The sequence below is a fragment of the Gorilla gorilla genome, chromosome 11 (genome assembly GCF_029281585.2).
Source record: "Gorilla gorilla gorilla isolate KB3781 chromosome 11, NHGRI_mGorGor1-v2.1_pri, whole genome shotgun sequence".
NCBI lineage: Eukaryota > Metazoa > Chordata > Mammalia > Primates > Hominidae > Gorilla > Gorilla gorilla.
Window position 1 is genome coordinate 93,791,145 of NC_073235.2, and position 13,219 is coordinate 93,804,363.

Genomic DNA, 13,219 nt, shown 5'->3' on the forward strand with positions numbered 1-13,219 from the left:
TAAGGTTTCTCAGCCTCAGCAGTGTTGGACTGCTTACATGTTGCTGTGGAACGGTGTCCTGTGCATTGTAGGATGGCCTGTCCTGTGCATCTCTGACCTCTGTTAGCTGCCAGTTGCACCCCTGCCCCTAGTTGTTACAGTTGAAAGTATCTCCAGACATTGTCAGATGTCCCCTAGGGAGTCAGAACCACCCTTGATTAGAATCTCTAGGCTAGATAAGTAGTTTGGTGGAAACTTTTGGTCCAAGTCATAGAAGTAAAGTCATGGAAGGATGAGATTCAACACGGATTAAAGCAGAACTGCTTTGGGGTAGTTTTTTCCCAGTATGAAGGGTTAAAACCCTGCCCTGTTGTCGTTTGTACTCAGGCTCAGCCTCTCCTGCCCTTTCAGAGAGGCTACCGAACACTGAGTATTCACTGTGACCCCAAGACACACTTCCCATGCTTCAGTTTCACCATTACAAGGACACACCATGCATCTGTATCCCCAGTTAGTAGCATAAGAGAGAAATGAAGGCAAATCATCTATTATGCTGTTTTTGATCTTTCCTCCATTGCAGTATCTTAATAACGAAGCTATTATGGAAAGTGATATCTCTCAATTTTATTGTTCCAATATTTGACTTTTTGTTTATTGTCTTTTGCTTTTAAGTTAGGGTGCTGTACATTTGCTGTATTTCTGTATATGCTTATTTTAAGAGTGCTGTGATGTAAAGGAGAAATGCTGAGGAATGCTGTAGCCTGCATCTGTGACTGGAATCTGGCTCTTTATTCAGTGGTATTTGGAACTAGGCTCCAGTGCAGGAAATAGAAGAAATGTCTACTGTGGGCATGCATTATCTTTTATGGGAATGCTTTACTTTTTAGCTGGAGCTGCTACTGTAAATGAACATTTAGAACAATGAACTTTAAAAAAACCAATTGAGGAATGTGTCTCAAGTGTTCTATAATGGAACACTTGCTTTTTATTCTGTGGCTCACAATAAAAGACTTTAGTGTTTAGGGTTGTGTTTAGTAATGTGCAACTCAGATTTGTTTGATGAAAAGATGGTTTATGGCTTGCAAATAGCACCCTGAATAAAGTTTCTTTGAAGCAATTCCTTCACTTGCCCCTGACCTTCAAGCCACAATAAACTGTCCTTTATGCGTCAACATCTCTAGTCGAACTTGGGGCTGTGCAAGTTAGCTAACTTGGCAGCCCTGTATGTTCACACCCACCACAAAAGACTAGCCTGTGAAAACACAAGAAATGTCATCGTCTTCATGATAACTAGGTCAATACACACCATTATCAAGGTTACATTCATGAAGGCCTTTTAACTGGTGGTGGACATGAGATAAGAATGGGAACCTCTCCAGCAAGCATCCTTTTTTGAATATTTTTAGTGTGCAAATTTCTTCATTCTGTATAGCATTTCAGCTCATCTTCTGCTGAAGACAGAATTTGCTGCCAGGGACCTACCAAACCATACTCAGCCCAAGCAGCATCTCTAAGGCAAAGAACTTTGCCTGTGTTGACTTTGTAAATGTTGTCTTAACCAAGCTTGAGCAACTATTTTTTTAAGAATCAAAAACACAAAAAAGCCACTCCACACAAAATATAATGCATCAAGTGTGGCTGCTGAATTACTGGAGTTAACATAGGTAAGCACACACCCTCTCTCCTTGATCAGAGACTTTTGACTGCTTTCAAAAGTCAGACCAGATTTTAGCCTGTAGTTCTCATTTGAACACTCAGTAGTCTAATCTGCTCCCTGTTTAATTTGAAGAAGTTATGGAGACCTCTAGAGATTTGATGCCTAGCCTCTGATTCCAGAAGTTTATTTCTGTTCACCACATTATTCATGCTAGCTGCCTTGTGGCCCCTGGATCCCAGTAACAGACTGGGCGGGTGGGAGGCTTGGTAGAAACAGAGGATCTCATGCCCCTTCCCAGACCCATTGAACCTGAGTCTGCACTTTATCCTCATGTAGTTAGTTTGCACATTAAAGTTTGAAATGGTAAAGATGGGCGGGGTGGGGCTTCCAGAGTGTCAAACAGGGATCGCCTCTACTTATAGAACTTACGTTTAGGCTACTTAATCTTCTACTACCATGGCCCAGGTTAACTTGCTCCTATCTTATGCACAGGCTTGGTGAAACAATCCTGTTACCCTATGACTCCGTGCTGTTCCCTGTGTTAAACAAGAGCACTGTGTGCCTGGACCAGCGTCAGCCATGGGGTTCTTAAATGCTGTCATTTAAAAGGGAGTCCTGTGAGGGATTTGTCTCCAGGAAACAGCTAAGATTGGAACATTTGTATTTTGCATTATGGGCCAAATTGTTTTTCTTTGTTGTCTGGAAAGTTTCACCTAGGTCTGATGTGCATAAACTGATGAAACCATGTAGCACTTGTAGCCTATTGGAAATGACTGTTGTTTCCAAATCTCTTATTCTTCCTGTATTCCAGAGCTATATAATTAATAATATTTAAATAGCTTTATTTTAAAATTAATTAAACAATTTAAAGGTTCACATGCCATTCCCCATGATCTGGAAACTTCAAGTTCCATAAAGCCTTTGATAATAAGAAGTAATCTCTGAAATAACCTTATTCAGTGATGATAATCCTAGAAGGGCATGAAGCTTTGCTTCCTGGTCACTCAATTGACTACTCTCTAAAAGTGTTAAAAGGTGTTGAATTAGGTAAGATTAAGTTTACAGTAATACTTGAAAAAATTCCGTGAGTCATAGGGATGATTCTCTTTTTCTATGAACTTGTAAGACATGGAAGCTTTAGCAACTTACTAAGACTTCTGTTAAGTATATTTCTATGGAAGTTTTGGACAGAAATATCTTTGCTACAAGTTGTATTTTCCAGAAATCATTGATTTCAAATACTGTATTTGCTTTACCTTTCTGCTTGAGATTATTATTATTTTTTTAACCATACATCTGTTTCTTTCCTACTAGCTTTTGGAAATGCCAAAACTGTAAGGAATGACAACTCCTCTAGATTTGTAAGTATTTGTATAAGCATAAGTGTTAACACTAATATTTAGCTCATGTATGTTTAAACAACCAGTAGATGTTTAATATTTCTTAATACACACATTTTTAAAATAAGAGGAACATCATCTCTATTGAGACACAAAGTTCTATAAGGACTCTTAATTTCTGGAATTTTCCTTTTGAATTCTTTTTGGACTAACAAGCAATTTTTATCATGTTTTCTTGACATCTTCTATCATAAAATCCCATAAGCAATTTAAATGAGGCTATTTAGAGTAACACTTTGCTTATCTGAGTTTGGTATTTAGAAATCAAGAATCAGAAATTAAGAGAAAGATAAACTGGGTCTCAAGTTTAGGGTTAGGGTGCACCGTAACCCTTGTCCCTTATTCAGTGGGTCCAGAAAGGATGGGATGTATTTTAAAATTAATAGAGGTAAAGTCCATAGGCTTGGCAACAAAAGCAAGCATGTGCGGTGAGTGTGGGGCTGTAGAGTAGAACTGAATAATAAAAACCAAATCTATTTGGTGTTTTGAGCTTGATTGAGTTGGAAAATGCTACTTCTCCCTACAGGGTCCATCTTTCCAGCCTCATCCCACACTACTCCCTGGCCTGTGCCTTGCATGTTGACGCAGTGGGCTCCTCCAGCCGGGCCATGCTCTTGGGTGCCTCTACCCTTTGCAGAGACACAGCTGCCTGGATGCAGCTGCAGGAAATGTTGAGTCTGATGGTGGTGTTTTGAAATTGATGTATACATTTTTATAATAAAAGATCATTTGTTTAATGAACCATCTTCTCACATACCTTACTGATTGCCACCAGGGACAATTTTGATGATCTTTTATGCCTCCTTACGTGAGACCCTTCCTGACCTTTCTCCACCTTCTTCTTTTAGATCCCGTTTGGCTCTTTCCTCCTTAAGGTTATTTTGTGCTTAAGGCAGGACAGTGACTTCAAAGGAGATAGTTTTGATAGTTTAGAAAATGGCAGGCTAAATAAGGTTCCTAATTCCAAGGCTGTGAATTTTTTCCATCAGATTAGCTCCTTAAGTTGTTATAACTGATTTGATCTGTGCCTTTTCCTGTTGTGGTAACATGGCTAATCTCATTACATAAATAGAATTAGAAGTGAAGTGTGGGCGATAGAAGTAATTCTAATGACCAAGCTTCTTTATGTGATAGAGATTTTATTTTTGCTGTTTGCAGATTACATGCACACACAGTATTTAATATTTGCAAATATATTTAGTCTATAGATCACAAAAATGTAAAAACCCATATTGCTTAAAAGGCTATTACTACTCAGTGATATTTGAAATCTAGTGAAAGGCTTGGCAGGTGATTTGGCTTATTAAGTAACTTCAGAGAAATCCTATTATAACATGGGTATTAGGATATGAGATTAATACCTGATTATGGGCTAAATCATTTCATGCCCAGTTTTTAGCAGTTTCTCTGCTTTGTGGTCTGTGACTTGACTAGCAATATACCCATGTTTTAATTTTATAGGAGGACTCTACTGTATTTAAAGTTACTACTGTACCTAACAGTGGTTTATGTACTTGTACTCCGGGGAAATTGCAATGTCTTTGACTTGCAAACCAGTCTGTGTTGGTCTGGTTAACCTGGAATGAATTCCTTGACCTCTTCACTGAGTAGTCTGATAGACCCTGCTATGTTGTAGTTAATGCTTGCTCATCGTAGCTCACATTTTGAACCAGTATTCCCATGGAGATGCCTCACAGTGTCCGCTCCCCACCACAGCAGCTGTAGTTTGACATATTGAGCTACGAGTTATTTCTGAGTGGACTAGTGACATGATCAGAACCCAGCTTTTGGCGAGTAATCAGGAAGTGGCTTAGTGGGAATAGTGTCATTCCACTGTCAACTGAATTCTCAGGGCTGGCCACTCGTTGGTTTATCCCTGGTTGTCTTCCTTTTCCATTCTCTCCAGTGTTTATTCTACTCTCCTCAAACCTCCTATTTTTTTACTCTCAGCTCATGATGTTACGCCTACTTCACAGAAATCACCATCTTCATCGTACAGGCCTTCAAACTGAGTTAATCCTGCTTCCTGGTGCCTGACCTATATGTATGTCTATGTACACTCCTTTTACCTAGGCTCTAGATTCTGCCACCTCTTGTGGCCAGGGACCACCTTCTGTCAAAAGGATCCCCTCTTACATGGTCAACCTCTGACTCCTTTGACAGAGTAATCATTCTTTCCCTCCTTTGTAGCTGCTTCGCCTCCTTGGTCCCCCACCTTCTTGGAGGTCCTCCCTGTACACTGAGTGGCCTGGGCCACGTGACTGGACTTTTTTTTTTCCTCTCTCATCTCCTGCATCCAACCTGGGCCTGTTCCTGTGACTCTCCGGGTAGCTCTCAATTCTCTTTACTTTTTCTCTTTGACTACTTCTACTTAAAGCCACCAACATTTCTCCACTAATCACTGTAGCCACCTCCTGTCAGCTACATCTTCTCTTGCTTCTTTCCTGTTCATTCCATGCTAGCCAGGGAAATCTTGTAAATAGGCAGGTTTGATCATGGCATCCTTGTTTAGGAGCCTTTAAGGACATGGCTTTGGTGTGACGAGAATATCTCAAAGTAATCATGTGCTCCAACTTCCCTCTCCAGCCTTGTTTCCCACTCATCCTCACGGTTGCCAATTCTTATGCCTACTCCTTCCTGGTCTCCCACCTCCTTGCCCACCTGACTTCTGCTGATACTTTGCAATTAAGATGGGGCAGATTTCCTACTCTCCCTTTGTTCCCGCTTCTTTGGCATAGCACCAGGACCCACTGTAGGACATATCCTCCTAGACTGGAATATCCAGTTGACCTGTCTCAATTCCCCCGCTAGACAGTAAGCTCCTTGAAGGCAGGAGCCATGCCATGCTTTCACTTGTGCCTACTTCAGCTTTAAGGAAATGGTTGATGGACATATCCTTATGAATAAGTGCAGACCTAAAAGGGTAGAGGACCCATGATGATGAAAAAAGAGAAGGTGCAGGAGCATGCATAAGACGATAAAAAGGCACAAATCGCATTGTTGACTGAGTTCCATGTGATTGTATTTCTTCTCCCTTACCCTCATTTTGAAAATTAATGAGTTAAAGTAATTCTTAGGACATGAAACAAAACTAAAGACTTTACTTGTTAAATCAACACACACTTTTCCAAACAAGAAATAGCTGTCACAGTTACTCTGTTATACTTGTTACTCTTTAGGCAATTATAGACCAGTTCTTTAACAATCAGAATATTAAACTCTATGTGTGTTTCTGTGTGTTTAAGATACTATCTATAAAGTGTAAAATGAACCTGCGTTATATATTGCTATTATAATCTGGGTGAAAAGCCAAAAAAAGTAATAATGACCAGTGTGATTCTGACCTGTTCGTAACACATAATCTTGTATTTGATTTGAGTAGATATAAAAACAGATCTCTGAACGTTTCAATTCATTTACTGATATGTTTCAAGTTCCTAGCAATGGCTTAAAACATATTCTGCCAATAAAAAAAGACTATCTTCCCAACCAGTCTGTATACACAGACAACTTATTTTTCTTCTGTTTTTATTTTTGAATTGAGTACATATCCTCCAGAAGTTTGAAAGATAATCTTAAATGGAAAAGTCACATGATGGCTGAGAAGATTTGTTCCTAAATTAGCAGTGGGTTATATTAGCTTTGAACTAATGGGGTATTTAGTATGAATTATTTATGGAGGCATGTTGTTTTGCATCGTGGTTATATAAACTGTGTCTTTCTTAGTTACATTTAAACAAATGTATAAAAATAAGGGCTTAGTCTGCTGTTCTCTAAGAAGTACACTGAGTGAACATTTTGAGATGAACTAGAAAACTCACAAAATCTTTCTTTGGCAGGGCAAATATATGGATATTGAATTTGACTTTAAAGGCGATCCACTAGGAGGAGTAATAAGTAACTGTGAGTATTTTTCTTCAGTCCTTGTAAAGAAGTTCAGAATACTAAAACATATATTTATAGTAGAATAGTTTAGATACTTGTGTCTTTGAGGCATAAGAATATGTTTCCTTGCTTTATATTTAGACTTTAAGCTTTGCATTTCAGATTGTTTTATAATATGATGTAATTTATAAATCTTTTTAAAGATCACTTAACATCTTTACCTTGGAAAAACTTTTTAGAAGTTTGCTAAATAAATATTTGCCCTACTGTTTTTTATATTCTATAGGTCTTTTTAAAATCCTATAGGTCTTTAAGGCAATCCAGTATGAAAAAAAGATCCTCTAAGGGTTATTTTCTTTAAGAAAATGCTTATGATAAAAAAAAATAAATAATTGGTTTTAAATTATAACTTTTGAAGTAATATTTATTCAATAAAAGGAGTAGACCTGGACTTCAGTCTTATTTTGAGAAATGTTGCTTCTCTTCCAGTGTATTTAAGTGATTGGAATGTGATACACTTGTTAGGTAAAACAGATTTTTTAACCTTCTTTAGACATGATTTGTGACTGTGGAAGTGAAATATTTTATGTGAAAAGTTAAAAAAAAACAACAAAAAAACACAATCAGATGAGGTCTGCTCATACTAGCCCAGGTGCAGAGTTTTCTAAAGTGGGTGTATGAGTGCCACACAGGGTTTTCAGTGTCTCTTGTAAAAATGACAGTGCTGTCAGTGCTTTGGAGTTGTGGCACCCACAGCACAACCCTGATGTCCCTGCTTCTCTTGACTCGTGGTTGATTAGTTTGGAAAATGTAAGATGATGACTCAGGGCTTTGTGCACCTCAGCCACAGTCTGGTTATCCTCTGAGTCCTCTGGGTTTTTTGAGGACCATAGAACTGAACCTTCTCCTGCCCTTGCCTGCCTCACCATCCCATGGTGCTATTGGGATTGTTAGAATGAAAAAATTTATGTTTAGACCTGAAAAAAAAAAAAAGAAAGTTGACTGAAGTATCCAAAGTGTGCGCATTTATTTTTCTTATAACAGTGGCATTTCGTCTTCAAAGGAAATGTTATGCTGAACCCCAAAGAAGGTACCGGGGTAAAATGAGACCTGATCTGGTTGAAGAGGAGATGGGTAGCCCAGAATCCCGGCACTCTCAGATGCCACTGAGATCTTCCTGACTAGCCCTAGCAGAAGAATGCCATTTGAAAATTATTATTTAGTAATTTAGTCAAACTATGCAGCCGATTTTAAAAAAAAATTTTTAAATCATGATTCAGAGAGTAACCATCTAGGGCTAGAGGTTTCTCATCTTTAAAATGATAGGATTGAATTGGATGAATTCCATGGTTCTTCCCGTTTCCAGCATTCCGTAGTTCTTAAATAATTTAACTTCTGGCTGGGCGCAATGGCTCATGCCTGTAATCCCAGCACTTTGGGAGGCTGAGGCAGGGGGATCACCTGAGCCTCATCAGTTTGAGACCAGCCTGGCCAACATGTGAAACCCCCCGTCTCTACCAAAAATACAAAAGTTAGCCGGATGTGATGGCGCATGCCTGTGGTTCCAGCGCAGGAGATTGACTTAGGAAAATCACTTGAGCCTGGGAGCTGGAGGTTACAGTGAGCCAAGATTGAGCCACTGCGCTCCAACCTGGGTGACAGAGTGAGACCCCATCTCAAAAATAAATAAATAAATAAATAAATAAGTTTCCATTTTAGTTTGCCCACCTACACACTTTTGTATGCCATGTGTTGGGATTGTCCATATTTATAAGAATGTTTAATTATTAGAGAAATGCCTTGAAGAGAAAGTTTTAATATGAATCGAAGTTGAATGGGATAGTGCTACTTAAATTAAATGATTTCATACACAAAATATGGGAGTAAAAGTACTCATGCAAACCACATACGATGTAACCAAAGGCAAGTGATTATACCCCTGCCAAACTTGTTAGGAAAACTCTTTTTACAATATATGGCAGCTGATCAGAGCTATCCAGCTAGTGGTTTGCCTCAGTTTTAAGATCACCATTTTAAGGAATGATTAATATTTATTCTGAATGATATTCATGAGCCTTTAGTGCTTTCTTTTTACTAGACAAATTAACTCTAGCTATAAAATTAATAAAACACTGTTTTTAAAAATGAGAGTAGGCTTACTATTGTTTTCATTACAGAACTTATAGCTGAACATTTTGGAATGATTTAATCAATATTACTCTTGAGGATTTTAGGAAAATAATTCAGGATGATTTTATTATTATAAGGATTAGAAAATAACTTCAGTTTTAAATTTTGAAGTTTAAGTTCTAAGCACAAATGTCTTCTTGTCCCCGATTCTTGCAGTATCCATGGAGAATAAATATTAAACACTCAGTTCTTTTCCAATTAAGATTAATATATCTTCATGAATGGAGTTCATATGGTGTTTGTTACCATTTGTTCCCACAGTGAAATTATATTGAAATTTGTGGTAGTGAGAACACCCTGGTATTTAAGAGTATCCTTTGCTTTGGAGAGAAAAGGAATACATTAGTGGTAAGAGCAGGAAATTTCATCCTGTATAGAGAACTGACTCATAGGTAGGTGGTCACTGGGAGTTGCTGCCTTCTGGCAGAAGGGAGTTTAAAGCAATGGATAAACCAACTGGTGTTCTCTCCAAACTAAAGAAGCTAAAAGTTAGCTTCTTGTAGCGTAGAAAAGAAGACAAAATTTGCCATTTTGTAGGAAGTATATTTTGCCTCCTTTTCCAGCAGCTGCCTAGTGAAAGCATAGATTGTCATTGGCTAAAACTCTTACCTTGAAAAAGGCACAATATCCCTTGAGCCAATTGTGTACCCAGGAAGTGGAAAGGAAAGCCCGGTAGCTTCTCTCTCTTTTTCTAAAAGAGACAAGTCTGGGACTCACTTGAAAACTACATATCCCTGAGGTTAGTGTCATTAAGAGAGGTATTAAAATAGAAGATGGTAAAACATTTGTTTCAATAGAGAAGATAAAATGTAGAAGCACATCCAAATGTTTAGGTGATGTTAAATAATATTTCTCCTAGTTTGTTAAGGTTTGTTGGTCTGATAACATTTATGTTTTTGTATTTGGGGATTTTGCATCTAGTGTTATGTACTGGAAGCTTTTGGAAACTAGTTTTTAAAATTAACATCTCAGGCATTTGGTGGCAGTTTAGACAGTGGAGAACATATGGTACAAGTCGCAAGGGTTTCTGTCTTCTAGAAGAAGAATAGCACAGAGAAATATACGCTATGAAGAAACTATTATTTCAGATGTGCATACACCTGAGCGAACTATGGACTAGACAGGTCGTCTTGTTCACATTACCTTATCAAGAGTCTAGTGTAATACCTGACACAGCAGGTGTGTAAGTGCAAATACGGGCAGGCTCTTTTTTCCTTGTCCATTATTTGGGGCATACCCATGAGCCTACTTTTGCAACTCTTGTTGGTTTATCATGTGGTTTCCAGTGTCTAAACAAAAGACAGCAAATTACTTCATTCTCTGTGCCTCCATTTCTTCACTTTGGAATGAAAATAACAATAGGACTGATTGCATAGGTTGTCCTGAGGTATAAATTATGTATTAGTATCTAAAGCACTTGTAATAGTGCCTGGTACATAGTGAGCACTCAATAAATATTTGCTTTTTTCACTATAGTTATTTGTTTATTGTCTCTAGCCTTTCACCAAATACATGCTCTATAAGGATAGAGCCTTAGTCTGGTTCATTACTGAGTGACCAGCAACTAAAATAGTGTCAAACATAAGCTGGATGCCATGGCTCATGCCTGTAATCCCAGCACTTTGGGAGGCCGAGGCAGGCGGATCACGAGGTCAGGAGTTCAAGACCAGCCTGATCAACATGGTGAAAACCCGTCTCTACTAAAAATACAAAAATTAGCTGGGTGTGGTGGCACACACCTGTAATCCCAGCCACTCGGGAGGCTGAGGCAGTAGGATCACTTGAACCTGGGAGGCAGAATTTGCAGTGAGCTGAGATTGCACCACTGCATTCCAGCCTAGGTGACAGAGCAAGACTCCGTCTTAAAAAAAAAAAAATAATAATAATAATAATGTCGAACACCTTATATATATTTGTTGAATGAATTAATGATCACAAAAGTAATTATGTACAGTTAAGAGTTTTGTTGAGAAATAAAGCTTCTGCTTTATTGGAAAATTTTGTCTGAATATTCTGTGCTAATCATTTAAAAATACTTCTAAATGAATACTTTTCCTAAATCTCAGAAAGGCAAACAAAATTATTGGTAGTCAGAGTTCTCCTGTTACTGACTTTGTTCAGCTTGAAAAAAAGAAATTCTGCTAATTATGAATGGAGGCAAATGCTGTGATTTGTCTATGTTCCAGTTATTCTTGCTGCACTGCCTGACAACCCCACGCCCCCTACAACCTCAAACTTAGTAGCAGAGTACAACAAGTTTGGGTGTTTCACAGTATTACAACTAGGTTCTGAGAGGAAAGTTACATCCTGGCAACCAGTGTTCCAAGAGGTTGAGGAGGAAGCCTGAGGTAGCCTGGGAAAGCATATGGCATGTCACTTCTGCTGTACTCTATGTCGTCACAGCGGGCACCAGCTTGCACAGTTTCAGGGGCAGGGACACAGATCATACCTCTCGAAAGAGTGTCAAATAATTTGTAATCATTTTATTTTAGACAGCCACTGTCTGATAGATTGTTTCCAGAAATGGCACAATAATTTCTCACCCTGTGTCAACAGCCTTGATTAGTCCCCTCTCTCATTGATTCAAAGCTTGACTGGGAGATTTATTTTGATCAATGGAACAATTAGCAACTACAGCACAACCAGATACTTGAGGATTGTTTATATGTTGGAGTTTGTCCTCTCTTGCTGATCTTGGGAATTCACTATCACCATCATGTGAATGAGCTTGGGTTAGTCTGCTGGATGAGGAGAGACACATGGAATGAACTGCTAGACATATGAGTGAGGACATCTTAGCCCAGACGGCTGCCAGCCAGTCGCCAGCAGACAACCAACCCATGAGCAAGCCCAGCAGGGATGAGCCAAGCTGGCTCAGGCCAGAAATATCCAGCTGGCGCCCACAATCATGAGCTAATAAATGGTATTGTTTTAAGCTGCTGAGTTTTGGGGTGATTTGTTATGCAGCAAAAACTAACTGATACAGGGGTGTGGTTGATAATATATCCTTTCCCTCACCCAGTTTGGAAGCACTTGTAAAATAGGCACAAGAATCAAGCTGGAGAGGAAGTGGCTTTATTACTGTTAAAGGCAAGGTTGAGGAAAGTGGCTTTTGGTTTATCACCCAAGTAGATGTGTTAGTAGTCCTCTGGCACTTTGGTAGTGAGGCAGTGATTGACAACGCTAAGCAACTGCTGGCCTCTCCTTGTGTGCATTACCCCATCTGTCTTACAGCACTGAGGAGTAGAACCAGATGTGTGCACAGTGTGGGGAACCCAGAGAGCTGAGCCCTCTGTGCGTGGCCCTTTCCTTCTGCAAATCTCATTGCTCAGCAAAGTCTTTTTTCTTGTCCTGGGGAGGAGTGAGTAAGGGGCCAGCACGCTGGGGGAGTTACTGTAAGGAGATGCTTCCACATGGAAATGTAAAGCAAAAGGAAATGGCCACCCTCCTCACAATGGAGATGGAGGATGGAACAGGTTACTCTGGATTGCTTTGTTTTTTTCACATTTCTTTTTAATTTATGACACAATTGGCTTATACCTTTATGTGCTGTCTATCTCGTGGCACATTGTTTAATCTGTGTGTGCGCTGCATTCATGTCATTTTGTATGGACTGTGGTTTTACTCTTTTAAATTGTTTGAGATTTACAGCTTTGTTCTTCCTTTTATATCATATATTTGATTTTATTGATGGAAAGTCATCAATAAAAGGCATGAAACTGCCTGTTAGAACACTTCCTAAAGGAATCTCTGATCAGTTTTCTGGGAATATATGTATTGAGGTGAAATAGAAGACTCCCTGTCTATGGGTCAGTTCTCAGTAGTGAGTGGATATTCGTTAATAAAGTGTCTGTTTTTAATCTGCCTTTTTAGGGTCACAAATCAAAAACTAAGAGAATACATTGCCTAATTTATAATACATACAAGGCTGGGCTTCTTTTTTTTTTTTTTTTTTAAGTTTTGAGTTTTGAGTTTTAAAGCTCCTGAAGAAGACAGAAGTAGTCAATCATTGGTTGTGAAGTATCTGTAGCAATACAACTGAAATTTCAAAAGAGCAATGCTGTGACTTCGTAATGGGTGGCTTTATATGAAAGTAGATGCTTTCTCT

General features: G+C 38.8%; 1 protein-coding gene across 9 annotated transcripts in view; it reads left to right on the forward strand.

The window, feature by feature from the left end:
* MYO1B (myosin IB) overlaps positions 1-13,219 on the forward strand; it is a 179,656-nt gene that overhangs the window by 99,933 nt on the left and 66,504 nt on the right. For all 9 annotated transcript variants that reach the window (XM_004032967.5, XM_019022522.4, XM_055379286.2 and 6 more), the window contains 2 exons: positions 2,951-2,997; positions 6,876-6,939. In XM_004032967.5, the coding sequence (XP_004033015.1) occupies positions 2,951-2,997; positions 6,876-6,939 (111 nt within the window). The remainder of the gene's footprint in view (positions 1-2,950; positions 2,998-6,875; positions 6,940-13,219) is intronic.